The 23085-nt window shown below is 49.9% G+C and overlaps 1 protein-coding gene across 13 annotated transcripts in view; it reads right to left on the bottom strand.

Annotated features, from left to right (window-relative positions):
- Window positions 1-231: 231 nt before the first annotated feature.
- RFX1 (regulatory factor X1) overlaps window positions 232-23085 on the bottom strand; it is a 79435-nt gene continuing 56581 nt past the window's right edge. For 11 of the 13 annotated variants that reach the window (XM_053297547.1, XM_053297549.1, XM_053297557.1 and 8 more), the window contains 13 exons: window positions 20999-21356; window positions 19099-19280; window positions 17436-17555; window positions 17069-17184; window positions 15182-15300; window positions 13330-13439; window positions 12298-12449; window positions 11854-11951; window positions 11346-11495; window positions 9963-10171; window positions 9652-9805; window positions 8504-8549; window positions 232-5158 (listed from right to left, as the gene is read on the bottom strand). In XM_053297547.1, the coding sequence (XP_053153522.1) occupies window positions 4992-5158; window positions 8504-8549; window positions 9652-9805; window positions 9963-10171; window positions 11346-11495; window positions 11854-11951; window positions 12298-12449; window positions 13330-13439; window positions 15182-15300; window positions 17069-17184; window positions 17436-17555; window positions 19099-19280; window positions 20999-21356 (1981 nt within the window). In that variant the 3' untranslated portion in view covers window positions 232-4991. The remainder of the gene's footprint in view (window positions 5159-8503; window positions 8550-9651; window positions 9806-9962; window positions 10172-11345; window positions 11496-11853; window positions 11952-12297; window positions 12450-13329; window positions 13440-15181; window positions 15301-17068; window positions 17185-17435; window positions 17556-19098; window positions 19281-20998; window positions 21357-23085) is intronic. The other 2 variants (XM_053297550.1, XM_053297551.1) reach the window with 2 other exon arrangements.

Raw genomic sequence — 23085 nt, 5'->3', positions numbered from 1 at the left:
ATTGTTTAAAATTCTTTGATACAGCAAACAGGGTGGTGAATGCAGACATTTGGTATGTTTAAATGAGGAGGTCCCAGTAACTTCTGTGCTCGAAATGGGCGGTTTCAGATTCAGCCAAGGCACAGATATGATGTGTGGTGGGGCTGCCAACTAGAGATTGTACAGCTCCTAGTTAAGCACGTGTAGCTCAAAGTTGACGTTTTATTTTGGCAAGAGTAAGTAAGCAGCATCCTAGGCAAAGAACACGGCTGAATTTATTTCTTAAGAAAGAACTACAAAAGGTAGAAAACAGCTTTTGCACTCTAGACTACACACACGTACATCATCTGACCACAGGCACTGCCCATTTCATGGACCCAGGACACCTACAAAGCTCTTCAAACCACTTGAAGTCTATAGTGCAGCTAAAGCTGCTGCTGCCGCACAAAAGATTGACACAAAATATATATTTTATACAATATGTAGATTTTGCAATAAACATCTATATCACAGGTTTAAAACACTGGAAAAATTGAACAAATAAGGCCATGATGGTTGAAAAACCCAAAAATATCAAGTAATTTATCTTCACCAATCTCACAATATTTAGGTGGTTTATAGAACAAGAATTAGTAATTACATATAAAAGCACAGATTTTTTTTTCCTGTTTAAAACTAGAATATCTAATATTCAGTTACAAACCAGAAGTGATTACTTTCTCAAGAGCAGGAAGTAACCAAACCTGTTTGCTTACTATCACAGAGAGGGAACAGAGAGGACTGGTTTCTTTTTAAAACTGAGGGTTATGTTCTCAGTTACCACGTATTTCTACAGTCTGGAGCAAGCAGACTGCCATGAACCTGTTGATACCTATCCTTAGCTGCTCTGCAGCCAATCTGCTTGTTGAATAGAGGGGATCTTGGTTCAGAGGGGGAAAGGGTTTTTGTCATTGTGTAAGGCAGCAACTGAATAAAAAGGTAAGCTCATTTATGTTGAGTCCTGCGTGATTGGTGGCTCCAGCATTCTGCACAGTTCGAGGGAATAGCTAGCTCACAGAAGCAAGGCTTTTTTTTTCCTTCTTGTTTGCAAACAATGTTCCATTTTCTTACCATAGGGCTTTCCTAAAGCTAAAAGAAATGCCAATCTGCACACATTTCAGAGAGCAGGGATGGGGGCAACATTAGAGCAGAGGAGTCCATTTCTTGAACCTTGATTACTGCCTGTCCTTATAGCTCATCCCCTGTTGGGCTATGACATAAACCCTTCCTCACTGCTGGGCACACCTAGCTTTCTGAGGTGTGTGGGTGCATTCACTACGCTGGCAACTGAGCCGCTTATTTGATGTAAAACCAGAAATGGCATTTTGTAGAAACTGGTCATAATATGTGAGCTGATGCTGTGAAACTGAAAACTGCAGAAGAGGCAGGTATAGTAATTAAGGTGCTTTTTGAGATGCGCTGCTCTCTGGGGGTGAGGTGGGGACTGGCTGTGAGACCTCCAGCAAGGGGAGAAAAGATCCCCTTTGTCACCTGCATCTTCAAGATGCTGCCTATCTGGTGCAGTTCAAAACTAACAGGTGCTTTGTGCAAAAATCTTTCTCCCGGGCAGCATTTTGCTACAGGAGCAAAGCAAAAAGTTTGGCACCTGTGTTCCTCCCATCAGTGACGTGAGGAGAAATTTTGCTGGCTTGGGCAACAGGGCTTTTAAAAAAATTATTATTATTTTTGGAGAAAGAGCCTACTTGTACAGAAGGGCTGATTCAGATTGCACTTTAATAAGGAGCACAAAGTGGCTAAGTTCCTGTTCGCACTCCCTGCCCCCTGCCGACACTGAACACACTCTGCTGTGCTGCAGAAAGAAGCTAGGCAGGGGCTAGTCTGCTCATTAGAAGTAAAAGGGCAAGACCTGTCTGTGACCCTGATGCACTCAAAATTACCTGCAACTATGCAACCTGCTCATGTGTTTGTGTGACTGGGTCATCCTGGAGGTCCTGAGTGCTAAGCCATCATGGCAGCTTGAAGCAGTTGGGAACTTTATAAACTGCTTTATAAACTGGGTGGGAATCAGATGATGCGGAAGCTGCAGCTGTGAATCTCCATTGGTAGTTTCTGCTGTTGAATCTGATGGAGATCGCCCTGTTGCATGTATGCTCAGCACACCTGTTCTCCTAGCAGGAGGAAAAGCAGGTATGAGCTATCTGCTTGACCGGCTGCAATGAGCTGAACAACCTCCATCCGCCATCTGTGTGCCTTTAGGTAGCAACTTGGATCAAAAGGCCCATAAACATCTAGCAGCAAGCAAATGGATTATTGGGAATTATGGGGATATAGAGGCAGGCCCTTTTTCCTCTTCTCCCATTGCACATCCATAATTCACAAAGGCCCACAGACACGTCAGAAGTTGTCCTGGATATAGGTAGTTCTGAAGAGAGCTGATTTCATTAGTATCACTGTTGACTGGGATTCACGGGGTGGAGGATGTTTAGGGCTAGTGCCTGAAAGCCTCTTTTGAAAGTCAGAGATCAGCAAATAATGTTTGCACAGGTAGGCGCAATCTTCCAGATCTGGCAAGATTAATGTGCTAAGGTGAGGAATGACATCCAGCCTGGTTGCAGAATAAAGCAGTAGCGACAGCTACTAGAACCACAATCTCTATACTACAAGTAGTGGGGGGTTTTGTGGGGTTTTTTTTTTGAGTTGGTAGGCTGTGAATCAAAACATACTTGCAACTACCACTCACTCCAGCCCTGGCAGTCAGACAGGAACATGAGCATTTGCATTCCTGGCCTCAAAGATAGCTCCCCAACTGAATCTTGCTTCTTCCAAGTGCATTTGAGGCTGCTTTGCTCCCTCCTTTCTGAGCCTGCCTGCCTGCCTGCCTGCCTCTTGGGACACTAGAGAGGCTGTATCAGTGTGACTAGTGCAGATTCAGTCCACATCCTCTGGCCTAGGCACACTGCTGTGTGGCTGATTTGGGCTGCAACATGAGATGAAAGTGCACACTGCTGCTCTGCTGCATAGATTGTAGTGGCTCCTGCGGTGGACTAACCCCAGCCCCCAGCACTAGAATGGCTGGGTTCAGCATCCACGGGAAGAATGCCAACTCCTTGGCCAGGAGCCAGGTGCCCTGCTGGCTGCTGCTGCAAAGACTAACGCAGACTTGCCTGCCAGCCAGTGTCAGTGGTGCTGCAAAGTAAGGTTTCTACAGCAAGCAGGCGATTGGCAGGAAGGGGCTTGGAGGAAGAGTCTCTTCTAAAAAGGCCTCCAGCTACTGCCATGATTCGGCACACCAAAGGAGGAGCCTCGTGCTTAGAAAAGCCAGCAAATGCAAGAGAGGGTGTGGAACGTACTCTGGTGTCTGGACTCTAACATGACTCTGTCTCAACTAGGTAAGGAGCAGGGAGCCTGACTTGCTGCTGGTAGCGCTCAAAGGGATCACTTGGACTGGCTTTCTGCTGACAGCAGGCGAGACTTCTTGATTCCTCGCGGAGAGCAGGCTCAAGACAACACCTGCTCAAGAGCCATAAGCCGCTGGCCTGTTGCCTGCAGGAGGAGGAGCACCCATTGGCCCCAACCGACATACTCCAAAACTAATCAGCAGGGGAATAAAGCATCAGAGAATACAGCTGCTCTCTCTCTCTCTCTCTTTCTCCACCTGCCCCCAAATGGACCAGCAAGAATGGCAACATCCAAAGCCTTTACAACAGACGCTCCGCTGCACTGTAGGGAGGAGGTATCTTCAAGGACATGCTTGCTATGAGGCCAGTTCCATTTTGTTTCCCCAAGCCTGGACAACTTGCTTCTAAGCAACTGAGGAATCTGAATGAGTTGAGTTCTATTACGCACCAAGACTGTTGGTGCTGCAGGCTCAGAGCTCCTGTCTTTTTCATGGCGACCCGGCCAATTGGCTTATCGGCCACCGGTGCACTCTTTGGGTTATGATCCTGCCAGCTTACAGAGGCAGGTGGAGCAGATGGCCCCCTTCCCCCAATCCATGCACACAGTCGTCAGGCACATGGTTGTGGCACACAGGAACTTGGACACCACTACGATTGCACAGAGCACATGCTGCTCGCCTCAAAATTCTCCTCTCCACGCCTAGAGTGGCATGAGGCAGCCCAAAGTCCAGTAGCACATTGTACTGAGAAACCTCACTGTTGGGTTCAGCTGCTGCCCATCGTGACCCAGAGCCCAAGCTGAAGCTGTGAGATTAGTGCAGCATCCCACCTCCAAGCTGGCCCAATTCCTATGGATGTGGGTCATCCAACCCCCAAGCACTAGGTCCTCCCCCGGCTCCTTGAAGCCCAAACCCTGTTCCCAATAGCCTCCAGAAGCACAAAACTAAGGCAGACACCCAGGAATGATTACTCCCAGGCAGAGAAAAGGTTCCCCGTAATACAGTGACATTCAGCTTGAACGAAACAGGTGGACTCCCACTTGCCAAGCAGCTGTCTCCGTGGCCCATCTGGGCACCCACCGGAAGTCGCCGGGCTTACCAGATACTGGGCATCTCTTTGTCCGTGCCAAGAGGCAGAGAGCGCCAGCTCCCAGGTAAGCCTGCTCCAGTCTTAGGGTTTAAAAGCCCTCCTGCACGGATGAGCAGAGAGCCAGGGGCTGGGACCCACGTATGGGCAAGCACGCTTCATCCCCGCCAGTAGAAGTCGCCATGGATGAAGGGTGTAGGGCACTCACGCTACGCCAGCTTTCTCTACCCTTGGAAATCAGCGGGGCAACTGGGCAGTGGCAGAAACCATCCCAGACAGACAAACCAAGACGAGGCCCAGCACCCTCCATGCCGCCAGAGACGGGGCAGGTCTCTGGGGGGAGCGCTCCCCACTGAGGCCCTGCCTGGGCTCCCTGGGGGCAGGGGGAGGTGTGAAATGAAAGCGCGTTGCATACCACTCGGAGACAGGGAATAGCTCATCTTTATCGCAGGGAAGTGTAGCACAGCATGAGATGCAGCCCAGCTTCCGGCGGGCCACTGAGCAGTCCATCCCTCCCTTGCGGACTCTCTAACTGGAGGGCAGTGCTTGCACAAAGATGCCCCGTGAGTCTGTCCGTGCCAGCTTCGAGGGTGGCTCCATGGGCTCGGCTGTTAAGCTGCTGGACTCGTTGGAGCTGAGAGAGAGTTCCTGGGGCATCTCCTCGTCACTCTCTTCTTCCTCCTCCTCCTCCTCATCTGAGTCAAAAAGAGAGCCGGTTAACAGCAAGCTGGGGACACACAGTCCTATCGTCAGCACCGGAGAGGAGCAGAATCTGCTGTGTTTCCCCCAGGTCAGTACTGCACACAGCCACCTCTGGGCCAAGGAGACAGAGGGGCTAACCTTGGAATCCCAGGCCTGCTAGTGGTGATCTTCGATGAGTGGGATTAGAGAGGCATTCATGGAGATTAGCTAGCATAATTAAGTGGAACCTTTATGTACAGAGGCAGGGTACCTCCAAATATCAGTTACAAGGGATAAACAAGAGGGAAGAGCCTGTGAGGCTGTTCTCATGTGCAGCCAAGACGGGGCAGCTAAGCCCGGGCTTGGCTGCCCATGGGAACTGCTGGGAGCCACTTGGCTCCTGGTGGCAAACCAGGCTAATAATAAGCCCGGCTCTTAAATGAGGTTCAGGAAGCAAGTGCTCCCTTCACCCTGTTCAACCCTGACCGTGGGTCAGTGCCGGCTGCTGCTTTTAGCCAGCGCTGGAACACTGATGGGTGCCCACCCATTGCTGGGGGGATCCCCACAATGCAGTGTGCACTCACCCAGTGCATTGTGGGATTTCCAGGGGCTGGTATGATGCACCCTGAGCCCCACGCGGCCTGTGGCAGCCGTAGACTGGGCGTGCGATTCGTGTGCCCAGCAACTCCATGTTGCTCGTCTGCGGGGAAGGTGAGCTTCTGGTGCCTTCCCCGCCACCCGCCCTCTCACTCAGTGAGAAAGGGCTTATTGATTTTTATATATTTTTTCAACTAATCAGATCTGTCCTGCCTTGGAGCTAGTGAAGAAGGATAACCCATGAGACGTGCCTGTCAGCACCAACTAGAATGCTAGATCAGAGAGACATTTGGTTTGATGCAGCAAAGACATCCTTCCACCAATTTTGGCTTGGTGTACTACCATTTGTAGTCACCTCTGATCTTCTAGATGGCTTGCTTGTGTTCTTTTGACTTTTGGCAATGCTTTCAACAAGCAGCCTTTCCCCTTAACCCCATATCCTCATCCCTAGAATGGCTGTGTGCTTGATGATTCAGGCTGAAGGCTCCAAACGTCAGACTCAACAGGGCCCTGAGGAAATCATTTTTGCATAAGTCTGGGTGTGTGTCCTTTCCAGCCCCCAACTTGGATCTTGTGCACCAGACATTGTCCAAAACAGCATTCTCGGCCCCCACAATGCTGGGGGTGGGGTGGGGGAACAGAACAGAAAAGAAAGATCACCAACTTTCTCAAGCTCAGCTCCTTCCCTGCCATCTCCAAGAGAAACATTCAGGAACTCTCCAAGATAGTTTACTTGAGTGTGGGGGGAGAAGAGGTGGCGGCCATGAAGCTTTTGCAAAAACTCCCTTTCTCTGGCCCGGGGGCAACCAGTCACTCCTCAGTGAGCACTCGCTCCCTGAACAACCTTCCAAGCATCTTGTCCAGGTTATTGTCCCACAAGACCCTGCTCTAGTACAGAGATGGATCTTTGCTGATTGATGCAAAATCCCAAAGGCCTAAAAGGGTCATGTTTGGTTTTGGTTTTCAAGGGATAAGAACAGCCCTGCTGGATCAGGCCCAAGAAGGCCCATCTAGTCTAGCATCCTGTTTCACACAGTGGCCCACCCTACAGGGAAGAAGAGGTGAGGGCATGCCCCTTGCCCTGCTGCTGCTCCTCTGCAACTGGTATCGAGAGACATCTTGCCTCTGAGGCTGGAGGTGGCCTAAAGCCCTCTGACTAGTAGCCATTGCTAGACCTGTCCTCCATGCTTGAGTGTGGGGGCAAATGGGCTAAATGAGTAAATGACCCCACATGGGCAAAAGGAAGCCAAATAAATCAAAAGATTTTTGGGCCACATTTCTAGAGCTGTAAGACAACTAGCTTTTAAAGTGCTGGTTAGGGGAGGATCAGCACCATGCTTTACATCCATTTTTTCATATAGACAGCAGTTTGTCTTTGCAAGAGTCCTATGAAATGGGTGAGTTCCATCTATTTTATAGATAAGAGAACAGAGCGAACGCAACTGGACCAAGATGACTCTGTTAATTCACGGCTGTGCCCAGTATGAAGCCATGGCCTCCTGGCCATGCAGGAGTCCTGGGTTTAATTCTGTGCCCTCGAACTACAGGTGAAACACGGAAAATTAGAATATCGTGCAAAAGTCCATTAATTTCAGTAATGCAAATTAAAAGGTGAAACTGATATATGAGACAGACGCATTACATGCAAAGCGAGATAAGTCAAGCCTTAATTTGTTATAATTGTGATGATCATGGCGTACAGCTCATGAAAACCCCAAATCCACAATCTCAGAAAATTAGAATATTACATGGAACCAAGAAGACAAGGATTGAAGAATAGAACAATATCGGACCTCTGAAAAGTATAAGCATGCATATGTATTCAGTACTTGGTTTGGGCCCCTTTTGCAGCAATTACTGCCTCAATGCGGCGTGGCATGGATGCTATCAGCCTGTGGCACTGATGAGGTATTATGGAAGACCAGGATGCTTCATTAGCAGCCTTCAGCAATTCTGCATTGTTTGGTCTCATGTCTCTCATCCTTCTCTTGGCAATGCCCCATAGATTCTCTATGGGGTCAGGTCAGGCGAGTTTGCTGGCCAATCAAGCACAGTACACTGTATACTTTTCAGAGGTCCGATATTGTTCTATTCTACAATCCTTGTCTTCTTGGTTCCATGTAATATTCTAATTTTCTGGGATTGTGGATTTGGGGTTTTCATGAGCTGTACGCCATGATCATCACAATTATAACAAATTAAGGCTTGACTTATCTTGCTTTGCATGTAATGTGTCTGTCTCATATATCAGTTTCACCTTTTAATTTGCATTACTGAAATTAATGGACTTTTGCACGATATTCTAATTTTCCGAGTTTCACCTGTACATCTGGACAGCAGGAGGACCTGCCCAGCCTAATAGGACATCATATGTAGAGCGGGGATGCACAGGCAAACCAAAGCCAGTGCAAGTGATAGCCAAGCTCAGCACTTTTTGCATTCCGGCGGAAGGAGCACCCCGCAAAGATGGTTGGCTGAGGCAGGCCTCTCCAGCTCAGGACATGCAACTCCCTGGACTTCCCAGTGTTATGAGCACAGTGGCTCTTGGGAGGTGTGGGCTAGACAAGGCAACAAGCTTTGCAGCTGGAAGGCCTGGCTGCCGAACATGGCGCAGCCCCGGACTCAAGTAAGCCTCACTCTCTGTTCCTCTTTTGCAGTGGTTAAAGGACACCCCCCCCCCGGTATATGAGAGTATGTGGGAAATGCCTCTAACACCCACCCGCCGCTGACAAAGTCGTAAGCAAGTGGTGGCTGGACAGTACCTTTATCGGGATCCAAGGGGTTCAAGGAGCTCGTCAGGTTTGCAAACTTCAAAAGAAATGAGAAGTGAGTGTAAGGAAGGATATTCTCCACACTACAAAGTGCTCTGCACACAATATGAAGATCTCTGCCCAAGAGACAGCCCAAGCAAGCCCTTTTCTTAGTCAAGTGGTCACTGTCCTTTCGCCCAGACCCAGACGTAAGGTGGGCAGGGGGAGGAAGAGGCTAGGGCTTCTCCTCCCCAGAATGTGTCATTGCCCACTCTTTGGGCCTTAAGAATTCCAGGGGCGTGGGTGGGGCCATGCTCCTGCTTTGAAGCTTGTTGATTTCTTAGCCTCCCCACAAATGGTGACAAGGAGACCCACCAGTTAATGCAACTCGGGTGGCAAAGGCTTACCCTAGATAGGCTAGACGTTGGGCATAGCTTCTCTTTATTGGGCATAGCTTCTCTTCTCTATCAGTGCTGGACATATGGAGGTGTGTTATGTCTCAACCAGGGGCGGTGCCACCATTGTGCAAATGGTTCAAAGAACCCAGGCCACCAATGGAAAGGGCTGCCGAAGCCCGCAGGGGGGCGTGGCCTCATGCTCCAGAGAGCCCGTGCAAGTTTCCCCCGTCATCTGCTGCCTGAAAGCATCCATTTCCCTTTCTCTCCCTCCAGCGAGGGAGAGAAAGGGAAATAGATGCTTTCAGGCAGCAAATGCTGCCTGAAGAGGACAGGGGAGCACTCACTTGGGGCTCTCTGTAGCCTTGGGAGTGGGCGGGAGGAGTTCTCTCGGGGCTCTTTTGGAGCCTGAGTCACGCCCCGTGTGGGTGATGTCACGTGCACGGGACATTGCTAGAGGGGCTGCCAGGCGAGGCTGGACCCAGGCCACCGGCTGGAATCCAGCATGCTGGACTCTGCATAGAGACAGAGACACAGCTGAGGTAGCTTGCAGCTTCAGTGGTAGAGTACCTGCAAAAAGTCCCAGTTCCAATCCCCGGCATCTTTGGTTAAAAGGCTCTTAGGTGCTGCTGGGAAAAAGCTAGAAGCACCTTCTGAGTTCGCTGACTCCCCAGCCAAGGAGGCGTTACTCAGAAGGGATGTGGCTCTTGAAGCAGGGGGTCGCACATGTCCTTCAGCCTTGAGTCCCAGGGCCACAAGACCTACCTCTCCCATGACGGCAATGGGGGTTTCGCCTTTGGCCTGGGCCACCCGGTGCTCTATCAGGTAATACATGTACTCATCATAGAGGAGGCGGATGAGATGGAAGGAGCCAAAACTGGCCGCACTCCGCAGGGTCAGATCCCGAATCACCATGGAGCTGGGGAGAGGAGGAGGAAGCGCTGCCATTACCATCCAGGCAGCAGAACCAGGGTCTGCTAAGCAGTGCCAGCCCACCGCTACCTGAAGTGTCTCTGGCTGAGCATGAATCGAACCCAGAACCAACCCCAACATTCTTCTTCTCACCTTCCACTTACCTGTAGAAGGACCACTTGAGGAGGAAGAGTTTAGCGGCTTTGGGGAAGCCGGGGCTGCCATGGTAGGGCTTGAGCACCTGGCTGACCACACCATCCAGCCACAATGCCCACTGCTCCAGGGAATTCTGCTGCTGCAGAGTCATCTTAAAGTCCTGCTCCAGGCGCTGCACCACACGATCCTCACACCGGCACACCCATGAGGCCTGCTCCTATGGGGCAGCAAGGAGAGGGAGAGGGGCAACCAGTGGGGCTGCTGCTCCCCCTCTGGACAAGCCAAGAATCCACCTGAAGCTGCTTCAATGAGTGTTTTGGAAACCGACCAGCCAATGTAACCTGGCACTGTGAGGTCTGAAAGGCTGACTAAACACACTAGCAATGTGAACTGCTGTGAAGATGAGTTCTGCCCTGTTCAACGGGTCCAAGGAGGACCTGGGTGGCTCACCGAGCCTAGAACATCTGTCACTGGAGAGGGAAGGATAGGAGGCTGCAGTGCCATAGCAGTGGGATTTGTCCCAGACATGGCCAGAAACTGGCACCACCTTGTTTCCTCTGGCCATCACTGGGCACCCTATCAATGTTCATATGGGGGAAGAGCACACTTTCCCCCACAACACATCATTCACCTCTGGAACTTGCTGGTAGAGGATGTGCTTATGGCCACTGGCACCAGACACAGCAAGTGACAAACATGCAATTGCAGGTAGGGTCTAGTTATACAGGGGCAAATGTGCCTGGAAGCCCTTTGTGGGAGTGCGGGGAAGCAGCCGGCAGGGGATAAAGGGGAACAGAAAAGTGGCAGGTGGGGAAAAGATTAAGCTCTCAATCGTGATCTGTTGGCATTCATGATAACTGATAATTATTAATTATAATGGATGACAATGGATCACTTCCAGATAACCAGGTACAGGTAAGCGACCTGCTTTAATTGCTCCCTAAAGTCACTCCTCTGCTTCTCTTTGAGTTTGCTTTTTCTGGGGGAGAGAAAGGAGATCACTGGGGATGAGTTACACACACTTATACGTGGCAGCCATCATACCTAAAGGAGCCTCCATGCTCAGAGCCAGCATACTCTGAGGACCAGGTGCTAGGAAGAACAAGGCGAGGGCGAGTGCCTTCACACCCTGCTTGTGAGCCCCACAAGCCATCTGGCTGTTGAAACAGAGCGCTGCACAAAGCAAGGCAGAGTTGTTCTGTCTGCATCTGACACAGCTCCTACCTTGGCTGCCCAAAGCTCCAAAAGAGACAACAGGCTTCGGTGAACGGAGTCCAGCTGGTCCGTAGGAAGGGAAGGTATTTGTATCTCTGGGTTACAAGTGAGGGAGACCGAGAGGGTGGCTGAGCCTGGGGCAGTTTGAACCAGGCAAGGGTTCTGGGGGTCATTACCTGGACATTGGCAAAATCCACCCGGTTGAGGTCACTCAGCATCTGATTGATTTGGGCTGTGTTCTGTAAGACGGCCCGGGCAGCCTGGGCAAGATGGTTCAGGGAGGTGTAGCGCCGCAGGGTCTGGGCAAAGGCACTTGCTGCTGCCACCTAGAGGACAACATGCAGATTAGACCTCTCTTTCCATCAGAGCTGTGTGGAGAGAAGGGACTGAGGAGTGATGAGGTGATCCCTCTAGCTGGAGAGTGGGAGGAGAGGAGGAGTGGCTCAGAGCCCTAAGGAAAGGGGTCTGAGTGAGGCACCAAGTGCTGGGCTTGGATGCAGAAAGCCTCACCCAGTGTGGCTTGAAAGCCAGATGGCGCCGTCTGCCTTGGCATAGGCAGAAGGCCACAGAGAGCCCACCTGAGAGCTTTGACTGCCAGGGAACCGTCAGGCTAAGACCAAACATCCCCCACCCCCATCTGTCTTGCCTCCCTCCACACCCCCGATTTCCCTCCCTTTGGCTCACCTTCACACGGACCATCTCTTCGGGAATATTCATCATGGCATTCGTCAGCCAGCTCTCCAAACTTTTTGCAAAATTTCGGATTGCTTGCGTCAAGGCACCTGGGGCAGAACGGAAGTGCAGGAGTTACACTCCTCTTGGAAGCCAGTGCTTCCCCCAGGGCGGCTGGCAGTCCCCTCTTCGTGGGGGAAGGTAGTCAATCCAAGGGGGACCCAACCCTCGGGGGTGGCTTTGATGCCACAACATGAAGGCAAAGGTTACAGGCAGGGTACTTCCCACCCCTACCCACATGCTGCAATGAGGTCCATGTGCTGAGCAGGCAGAAGTGCCAGGCAGAGCCTAGCGGAAGAGCTGGAGTCCCCTCCTTCCACCATCAGTCCTGACTGGCCCAAAGTCTGTGGGAGCCCATTACAGGCCTCCCATATGAGCTGCACAGGCAGGGCTTACTCGGAATGGGCCGAAGCACGTCTGGGACCAGGACCTCCACCAGCCCCTGGTACAGCAGGTTGTCACAGTCCTTGGCCCACTTGAGGACAGGCTCGTACTTGGACAGGGTCACCAGGCAGCTCTTTGGGAGACGCTTCTCTGCTTCGTCGTGGCTAGACAGAAACAGAGAGGCCAGGTCAGAGGGCAGCGTCACAAGATCAGAGGCTCAGGCCCAGCACCCCTGACAGCAGCTGTTCCGGAGGAGCAGTCAACAGAAGATTTAGAAACCTTAGCAGCGGCAAAGGTGAAGATCTGATGGTAGAAAGTTAAGATGGGAGAAGTCTTGGTTTCCCCTGAAATATCTCAACGTTCTCTCCCATGCGAGCAACCTTTCCACAATGGAGTATGGCAAGTTGTAGGAGGCACACAAATAACTCTGGACTTTCCTCCCACTCATTGCCCCCACTTTACCCTTTAAGATCCTATAAATGCAACCTATTCATAAATATATTTTAGCCCTCATACGCTGATGTGGTAACACCAGCCCAAGTCTGTGAGCAGCCTGAATCAACAGTCTGAAAGAAGGGGACTATCCTAGGAGGTCAGACTATTCTGCAGCCGGTGGGGCAGGGGAAACATGGGCTCATGGCAATAGGGAAGCAGAGAGTTTTGGGAGATCTTGGTATAGGAGCAGAGGCTCAATCCAGCAAAGTTTGAGAAGCCCTAAATGAAATCAAAATCATGCATCAGTATTTGTCAGACTTTGCACAACTGTGAGAAAGGACTTGTCCACAGTACGAGACAATACCATTCCAGTACATATGCCGCACCATCACCTGTCCCATTCCATCGTGTGTTTTAGTTCTAGTCACATAGGATAGAAGGCATAGCTCGTGCTAGAAAGCCAAGCAAGGGCATCAGCCTTAACAACCAATGTCCCCCGCAATGCCCGGCAGTCTGGGGCTTTGCTCAGTCAAAAGTCCAACCCCACTGGCTTTTCTGAAGAAGTCCCTTGCAGGTGCCCAGGAAGGACAACCTCTCAGCCATACTCACACAACGATGGGGTTGGCTTCACTGGGCTGGTTCATATTATACCTCCAAAAAGTCTTCCAGAGTGTCTCCACCAGTGTGAACTGCAGGTTTACCATCACATCAACAATGGCCTGAGTAGAAGAAAAAGGAGAAATAGTCGGACAGTCCAACCCTAGATCTGTCCAGCAGAAAGGGTGGGGTTTCCCCAGCAAACTTCTCTCAAATTGACTGGGAGCATGCTACAGACGGCCTGTAATGTTAATCCAGCTGCTCAATATTTTTCTGTCATTCAGAGCATTCCATTTTGATCTTATGGTTGTTGTAATATTTAAGCAACAGATGTTACACAGTGGATAGAGCTTGATGTGATACGATGCCTTTCAGTCTGAATTAAGTCCTAGATTAGTGAATTTCACCTGTGCTGCCTCAGAAAATGAGTCCCTGCCCAGAAGGGTTAAATGTACCAGGATCTACTTACATCTGTAGGCTTGCTGCTCCTTCACAACTAAATCTCATTATTTTCAATTAACTCATGGATAGTATCCCTTCTTTTGCTATTTGTTCATTCATTTTTTAATCTCAGTTTGCAAGAAAGGTTTCATAGGAACACAGGCAGCTGCCATATACCGAGTCAGACCACCAGTCCATCTAGCTCATTATTGTCTACACAGACTGGCAGAGGCTTCTCCAAATTTGCAGACAGGAGTCTCTCTCAACCCTATCTTGGAGATGCCGGGGGGGGGGGGGGACTTGGAGCCTTTTGAATACAAGTATGCAGATACTCTTCCCAGAGCAGCCCCATAAGGGGAATATCTTACAGTGCTCACATGTGGTCTCCCATTCATATCCAAGCCAGGCAGACCCTGCTTAGCAAAGGGGGCAATTCATGCTTGCTACCACAAGACCAGCTCTCCTCCCGCTTTGCCCCATGTGTGTATGTATGCATCTTCATTGTCAACTTCACATACCTGATGAAGTAACCTATAGCCCATGAACACACACGCAATAGATTTGCTAGTCCTTAAGAAATATATGCTCCTGAATTCTTATCGTGTTGCAATGAGACATCTGCACTTCTTTTGTTAGGATCTTAGGCACTGCCCTGTCTTCTGGGAGCTCTCCCAGAGTTCATTCATTCATTCAAAAATGCACTCTGCTTCTCTCCTCTATGGAAAGAAGGCACCTAAAGCAGCTTATGCAAATTATACAACACACCATCAAAACAACAATAAACATTAAACAATCCACTTAACATCCTCCTTCACACAATCAGCTTAAGCAGCCGGCTTAATACAGCCATTGCTATTTAAGCCTTCAGTTAAAAGGTGTCCCTGGGGAGCCTTTTCACATGTCCAGGCAATTCCATCTTGATTTATTTATTTCTCTTAACTACCCTGGGCCCAAGCCATTAAGGGCTTTACAGGTAAGAACCAGCACTTTGTATTTTGTCCAGAAACCTATTAGTAGCCAGTGTAGTTCTTTAAAAACCAGAGTAATAGGGTCTCTCTGGGATGTCCCGGACAAATGTCAAGTACAAAGTGAGTCTCAGATTACAAGGTTTCAGAGGCATCTGCCCAAGAAGTCTGGAACAGGCAGAGGCGCTGCAGCCATGAGCAAGGGAAGTCATTTGGAACAGGAGATCCAAGAAGCTCAAGTTGGCCCAGTTCTGCTTCCACTGACTGGGCTTCATCTGGAAGCAACCAGAGCAATGCCAGGCATGCCCATGACACTGCACTGCACAGGGTGGCCCCTTAAATGCCAACCTGCTTGGGAGCGGCATCCGCGGCTTCTCTCCAAATGCCTTCGCCTAAGAGGCCTTCAGCAGGACTCTCTAGAGCCCAGTTCCCTTTCCCAAGAGGCTCCACTTGCATACCTCACAATGCTCTCGATAGAGCAGCTGGAAAGCCTTCACCTCCTCGGCCCCAATGCCCTCTGGGAGGGCCTTCCCTTGTAGGTCTACCTCTGCAAAATCAGGCAGGCTGCGAGAAGCATCTGCAAGGAGGAGGGAGGGAGGGAGGGAGAGGTTCACTGGCTTATGGCATGACCTTCCTAGCAAAGCCTGCAAGGCACCAATGGGATCCCTTTTTACATTTCTATTTCCCCAGGGATTCCAGCAGGTTTTGTAGCGGGTTTTAGTGGCTTACTCTATGGCTTCTGCGCTCTTTAATATTTGATTGGATTGGTTTTGTTTTTCTGAGTGAAGGAGGTCGTCCACCCGACCTCACGCCACTTCTGGAGAGGTCTGTGGGGAAAGCGGGACTTCTCCTGCCTTCCCTGGGAGATGGGCGGCGGCCTCTTTGCCTCCCCCATGCTGCCTGCCCACACCGGCGGCAGTGCAGTGAAAGGGAGAGCAAAAGCTGAGAGGGGGAGGATGCTGAGAGGGGGAGGACTTCCCCTCCCGCACCCCAGTGTGCCCCACACCATCAGCATGGTGGCTGCCTTCATTAGAGCCGCTGCTGTGCTCGGGCCAGTCGCTCCTTTCCCCCAGCTCACTGCCAGAAATGGCGCCAGGGGGAAGCCGATTTACCTGGGGGCGACTGTGCACACGGCCGCCTACCGAGGCAGAACGAACCACAGGTAAAACCCCGGGTTCAAAAACAGGGCTACCACGTTCTGGAGCAGCCAGGAGTGGAGGACTCACAGCGCTCCAGGCATCATGAACCGCCTGGGTTACCCCAGGTGGCTCGTGTCGCGTGAATAGGCTTAGTGTGTGAGCTGCCCTGGGAGTTTTATGTCAAGGGCTGCCTATAAGAATAATTAACACACACCTCTCTTTATTTATAAATCCCTCCAAGATCCACTCTGACTCCTAATGAGCAGCCCCACTCTGCCATCATCCAAACAAATCATTCTTCATCCAAGTTCAAACTGAAAGGATGGGATACATTTGGACCAAGACCTCTAGATTCTGAGGGGACTGAGGAACCGTCTCTCTATTTTGATCCTTAGCCTTTCAGGCCAAGGATCAAGACTTGAGCTGCCGCAAAGTATCAGGGAGTGTGTGGCTGTTGGTGAAAAACATTCCTTTGGGGTAAGGGCTCAACGCAGAGGTGTACAAATGGCTCCCCACCAGTGGTCCCTCTAATTTTTTTCATCTCTATGCGGAATAAGTTTTGTTCTGGGTGGGAGTATCAAGGCACTGTGTGCGCACCTGCATTCAGAAGGGGCCTTCCTAATTCAACCCGAACGGGATCTAAATTGAACTGAGCGCGGACCCAAAAACTTGTGAGCATGTGCACATGCACACGCCTTAGAGCAGGTCTGCTCAACTTCAGCCCTCCTGCAGATGTTGGCCTACAATTCCCATAATCCCTGGCTATTGGCTGCTGTGGCTGAGAATTATGGGAGTTGTAGTCCAAAAACAGCTGGGGGGCCTAAGTTGAGCAGGCCTGCCTTAGAGGGAACAGTGCTTTCCACGCACACTAGTTCAGTCACCTCCCAGGATAGCTCTATGCCAGCCCTGCACTTTCCTGCAACGTGGAAGCACTCCCTAGAACTGAGGTCAATCTTTGCAGTGGCGGCCAAATGAAGCCCCCACCATACAGAAGCTGAATGGTGCATGGCAGTCAAGTCATCCATGTCACAGATGAAGAGGCCCTGCCTGGTCTCCACTCAAATGCCCTTTGCTGGGAGCCAGGTGTAACTCTGAAGCCTCTCTAGCCACGGCATGTAAAGGCTGGCACCATATCCCCCTTGGCTTCCCTCTCAGAGACCTCGCGGCCTGAAGTCTCCCGGCCCAAAGAGAACGGCGCCTTCTTACCCAGGAACTGCTGGTACTGCTGCACTTGGGCACTGATATCAGACAGTCCTGAGGCTTGCTGCTGCCCCACAGCCACGCCATTGGTCATGCCCTCCATCTTCTGAATGGGTTTGAGCCTGCAAGGCAGAGCAACGCAGAGTCATGGTGTGTCAGAGCCACAGCCGTTATGCGCAAGTGTGGCTGGGGACAGGGGTGGAGCTGCCTCCTGCCAGAGCTGTGAGATGCAGAGAGAAAGGGCTGCACAGGGACGGTGCACTTCCGAAAGTGAGTGGTCAGGGTCCCGGGCCATCCAGAGAGCGACCATGGGAGCTGGTTGGGCACAGGCAGGTGGGAGGGAGCCCAGGAGAGGGCCGGCACTGTCGCCTACCTTTGCTTCTGGGAAAAGGGCTGCTGCCTCATGGCCAGGTGCTGCTGGTCCTCCATGAGCCGTAGCAGTGGGGAGTTGGCTTTGATGCGCAGCCCATAGTAGTGGTACTTGGAGTTCCCTCTGCGGGGAAGGAGAGAGTGAGAAAAATCAGTGGCGTGTCAATTCCCTTTGGCTACAATGAAGGATGCAACTTCTGACCCTGCGTGCTGCTGGCACAGAACTGTAGCCACCTCGTGCTGTTCCCCAAGGGCACCTTCAGACACGACATTTCAACAGGGGTCAGCAATGGTAAATCACTCTCTGGGGCCGTTTGTTGGAGAAACATGAGAAAGGCCTCTTTGTTCAGCAGTGGCTTCACTTCTCCACTGTGACTAATTAATGCTCACACGATTTCATTTTATTCTACTGTACAGTTCCCAACCTACCTTTTTTGATGCAACTGGGTCCTCAAGGCAGATTACAGCACAACATAATATAGCGATCTATGTTGATAGGGAACACAGGCACAAGGAGAGTGCCCAGTGCAATGTAGTGGCTACAAGTCTGTGGTACAAATCAGGAAATGCTTGATACAAATTTTGCCTCCAACATAGATTCAGTAGGTGGCTTTAAGCAAGCCATTCTCTCTCAGCCTGCCCCCCTCCCATCTGTGATGCCGGAATAATACGACTGACCGACTCTACCAGGTTGCTGTAAACGTTAATGATATGGAATGCAAAGTATGTTAAATGGCTATATCACCACCAACACCACCTGCTCAAGTCCATCAAGGAAGTTCATGACTGAGGTGAGATCTGAACCTGCACCCCTTCAGCTGGACCTCACTGTCTCTCCATGATTACACAGAAAACAGGGAGCTGCCTTATACAGAGTCAGACCACTGATCCACCTAAATCAGTATTGTCTACCCTGACTGGCAGTGGCTCTCCAAAATATCAGGCAGGAGTCTCTCTCAGCCCTACCTAGAAATGCTGCCAGAGACTGAACCTGAAAGCTTCTGCCTACAGATGCTCTACCATTAAGCTACGGCCCCATCCCCTAAGGCAGGCCTGCTCCATTTTGGCCACCCCCAGCTGTTTTTGGACGACAACTCCCATAATCCACAGTCACAGTGGCCAGTAGCCAGGGATTATGGGAACTGTAAGCCAACATCTGCAGGAGAGCAAAAGCTGAGCAGACCTGCCCTACGGGGAATATCTTACAGTACTCACATGCAGTCTCACATCCAAATGCAAACCAAGATGAACCCCGCTTAGTGAAGGGGCACACACACACACACACACACACCCTTGTTCCAATGTATTTGCCTCTGTATTTCCTCTTGTATTTGCAAACAAGAGGAAAATACAAATGTTTTAACCAATTTGACCACTACAAAATGCTGCTGCTACAGTGCACAGGAATTTAGAGTGTAGATTGGTTGAGAAGCTCCCCTTTAGGAAATACTTTACTTCTTTATGAATGTTCTTAGCAAGCATGGGGCTTTGGATGTGCCCTGCCCTCCAGATCTGCTCAGGCTGACACATGTGAATGGGAAGCCAGTTAGGCTTTGGTGCTGACAGCAACGATCTCCCCAAAGCTCCAGGGAGATGCAGAGATCTCAGCGCTTTGCAGCATAGGTCTCTCCACTCTCCCATGCTTGCTCTGTAGTCCTCCTGTTTACCTGGTTCCAAGCCGGCGGGTGCGGAGTCCCATAAACACTGAGCGGATCAGTTTGCCAAAGGATGCTGCATTGACTGGCTCCAGTTTCTGTTCCTGGCAGTGCAGGAGGTAATGGCAATACAAGGTGCTGCGTGGAAGGCTTACACCCTCTGCAGTCTCGTAGTTATCCAACAGCCACTGGACCTGCAAGGAAACAGGGCTGCGTGTTACAGGCCTCCAAACTTCTAGAGCGTTGTTTGCTGTTCAGAAGTCCCTTCTGAGTCTTGATGCCTCTCTTGGTTTGTTGTTATAAACGGTCAGAATTCTAATTTCTACCACAACTGAGTGGAACAAGCCCTGCCACCTGCAACTGGGAGGCGAATGCTCATCAGGAATCCAGGTGAGGGTTCAGTCTCCCCACATGCCTACCTGGTACAAGAGAAGGCCACACTGACACCACAGACAGGAATCCAGGCATCACGTCTCAGCCTTTCCCCAGCAAAGACCATAAACCTCTTTATGGTCCTTAAATAACTTTCCCAACCCAATCCTTGTTCTGTCAAATGGAATCACAGCACATGGAATCACAGGACGGGAAGAGGTTAAAAGACAGTCCAGCTCCACTGCAAAACTCCAGCCCAAATCAGGACCTGCCCCACATCAGCCCGCCCTACATTAACCCACATCACAATTCATCAAAAGCAGAGCTCGGACGGTTCCATCACACAAAGGGGTGAATGAAAGGAGGTGGGGGCTCTGCTCAAAACTAGGGATCTGTGGTGAGGTGTGTGCATGATACGCATGTGCTAGTAGACATCATCTGGGGAGTCAAGTGGAGCAGGGGAACTAAAATATCACGCTAAGCCTGAAACAGGACCTAGAGCAAGAGAGAACAGGCACTTTTCACTGCCCTTCGACTAGACCTTTGATACCTCATAATGAGATACAAGCTGGTCCCAGACAGTAAGAGCTATAACAATTAAGACTCGGGGTAAGATAATCCAAATGGCACCCCACCTCTTATGGGTTAAGATGAAGCACAACCCACCAGGAAGTTCTCCTGTGGAAACCATACAGAAATGAACAGAAGCTACACAAGAGCATGATAAACTAAGCCCCCAGGTGAGACCTGTCCAATTCCACTCTGTCACTTTTGAGAACACTCAAAATTTGTCACTTGAGTGGCTGCCTCCCTTTTGTCTTGTGTTTGCGGCTACCTCTGATAACACTTTTGGTTGATAACAGCTTCCACAGAGGCGAAGTATGTTTTCAAGTCTGCCAAGATATCAGTGTATAGTAGTATGATAAAAAGCTATAGAGGCTGTTCACACAAGCAGCCTACCCAGGTTTGGGCAGTCCTACCTGGGTTACAAGACGTTCAATTGTTCCACCAGACAGAGCCCAAGTCCTACTAAAGAGCCCCATCACCTAATTGTCCCCAAGGAAGAAACAACTACTTGGGACAGAGAGACATCTGTCAATGTTTAATTCCCTAAATCAGTGGTTTTCAAACTTCCTACCTTCAGGGAACCTTTCCCACCTCAACTGCACCGTGCAGAGAATGCTGGATTGTTTTCTGGTACATACACTCAGTTCACACAGGGTGCTGTCCTTGCCTTTTGGGCCTCAGGGTCACTCCGTATGGTCTGAGAATGCTTCTTAAAACTGCCCTAGGCAGACGATGATCAGTAGTGGGCAGGCAAGCTGTCTTTCAGGGAAGCTTCTCTGAGACTACGGAACTTCTCATTAAGGAACCTGGGAAACCTCCAGGAAACCACAATGTTCTCTGGAACAGAGCTGAGGAAACTACCGCACTAATACAAGCACTAGAATGGGCTGCTGAGTAAAACCCAGAATCCCCCTGCCTCCTAATCCCGCGTCATGATCAGCAAGGCAATCTAATGGGAGACATGAAAACGTACTGTTGCTGGGGAGGCACGGGTGGTGTGCGAGTAGGACTGGCTTGAACTTCCCAGCATGTAACCTCCTTGAATCACGTAGGTCCCTGTACTGCCGCCACCGCCACCACTGCCACCTCCTCCTCCGGCACTGCTGCCACTGCTGGCGCCACCACCTCCTCCTCCGGCACTGCTGCCTCCACTTGGGTTGGCTATGATTTGCCCTCCAGAGACATACATGGGCACCGATCCACTGCTGGCCACTGTCTGAGAGGTTGCTGGGGTGGAAACCTGTGTTGGGGTGCCTTGTGATTCATAGTAGTTTGCTCCAGCGTTCTGTGTATAGAGAGGGGTCTCCGTATAGGGGTAAGTGTTGGAGCGTCTGAAAGAAAGAAACACAGTCAGGAGCTGGTGGCATCCCACCTCTTCACATGGGAAAACAGCCACTTCCAGTAGGGTGGAGTGTGCATGGTAAATATTGTATTTACATCACCCCACAGCAAGACTGTGGTAGCTCTCCCTTCCCCCCAGCCCATTTACAACATTGTTTTGTTTTGTGTTTGTTTGCTTAGACCAGGGAGATCAAGTGGTGGTCCCTGGGCCAAATCTGAACCCCAGAGTGATTTCATCTGGCCCCTGGTGGCCCTACCAAGTTTTAATCAAAGCATGTGCACACTTTGGTGTTTTGTTATCTTGCTTTTCAGGAAACAGGAAAAACATGCTATCATTCATGATTTTGACATTTACTTATTTACTTATTTAATTATTATTTTTTTAGCCAGTGCAGTGAGCAATCCTAGAAAACTGATGAAACATCTCCTATAGCTGCTTGGTTCTTGAGAGTGTGAGACTGGGAGTCTAAGGAAAAGATCACTTATCAACTTATCAACTTTCAGCTCCCTAAAGGACTAGCTAAACTTGATGCTATCAAGTGAAATAGCTTTGGCTCTTATTCTGAAAGTTAATGTGTTATGAAAATGTTATGAAATATCCTATAAAATATGCTTTTTACTGGTTCACATAGCTGTCATTCTGTGCTTAATGGTCTTCACTATAGATTCAAAAAAGTTAGTGAAGTTAGTTACAAGAAAAACAGCAAAGTTACAAGAAAAACAGCAAAGCGTCTTAACAGATTTACTATGGCAAGAAATTGGTTAACTTTTAAGGTGTCACAACTCTTTATTGTTAATTAATAACTAATGTGTCAAAACAAAAATTAAAAGTTTATAGGAACAAGTGTGCCCATAGTTTCACATGAAAGAAAAATATATTTTCAAATTGTGAGAGGTATAACCTTAATATTGCTGGCTGACATTCAGAACATCACATCCCTTGTGTTTACACTAGTGCAAAAAACTTTAAACTCGTGCAAAACCTTTGTGCTATCTAGTAGCTTGTGCTCCTGACTAGTACGGTGCTACTACAAGCTTGCTTGTGGTTGCACAACTGCAGCACACTTAATTGATTTCAATGGGAATTTTTGTACAAGAATACCCAGTTTGCCCTGGGTATGGGCAAAGAGGCACCTTTTTAATATGGTGATTCTATTTATTTTTCAGGGGGAGAGTAACTGATCCTAACCACCCCCAGCACAGTACCTCCAGTGACTGTTGCTGGTGTCTATCTTATGTTTCTTTTAAGATTATGAGCCCTTCAAGGACTGGGATCCATCTTATTTATTTGTTATTTCTCTATGTAAACTGCATTGAAAACTTTTGTTGAAAAGCGGTATATAAATATTTGTTGTTGTATTGTGCTCTTGAGCTATCCATTTGTAGTGCAACTGAGCTAATGTCTTACACTACTGCAAATTTGCTCGTTCCACAAATGGTTCATTATTCCGGATGTCAGCTAGTGGTGTGCACGGAACTGCACCTCCGCGGTCTGGCATTGGGGAGGGGGGCTCTTTAAGGGCGGGGGAAGGTGTACTTACCCTTCCCGCTGCTTTCCCCCCTCCAGCTCTCCTGGTTTGTAATGCATTTGGGGTGGCAGGGTACCTCCCTGCCGCCACTTCCCCCGTCCCTTGGCAAAAGGCTTCAAAAGCCTGACTGCAGTGTACATGCTGCACGCGAGCCAAGTCCGTGTGTCACATGCACACGCGCAGTCAGGCT

Source organism: Hemicordylus capensis, chromosome 2, assembly GCF_027244095.1.
Source record: "Hemicordylus capensis ecotype Gifberg chromosome 2, rHemCap1.1.pri, whole genome shotgun sequence".
Classification (NCBI taxonomy): Eukaryota; Metazoa; Chordata; class Lepidosauria; order Squamata; family Cordylidae; genus Hemicordylus; species Hemicordylus capensis.
This window is presented reverse-complemented; position numbering and strand designations above follow the sequence as displayed.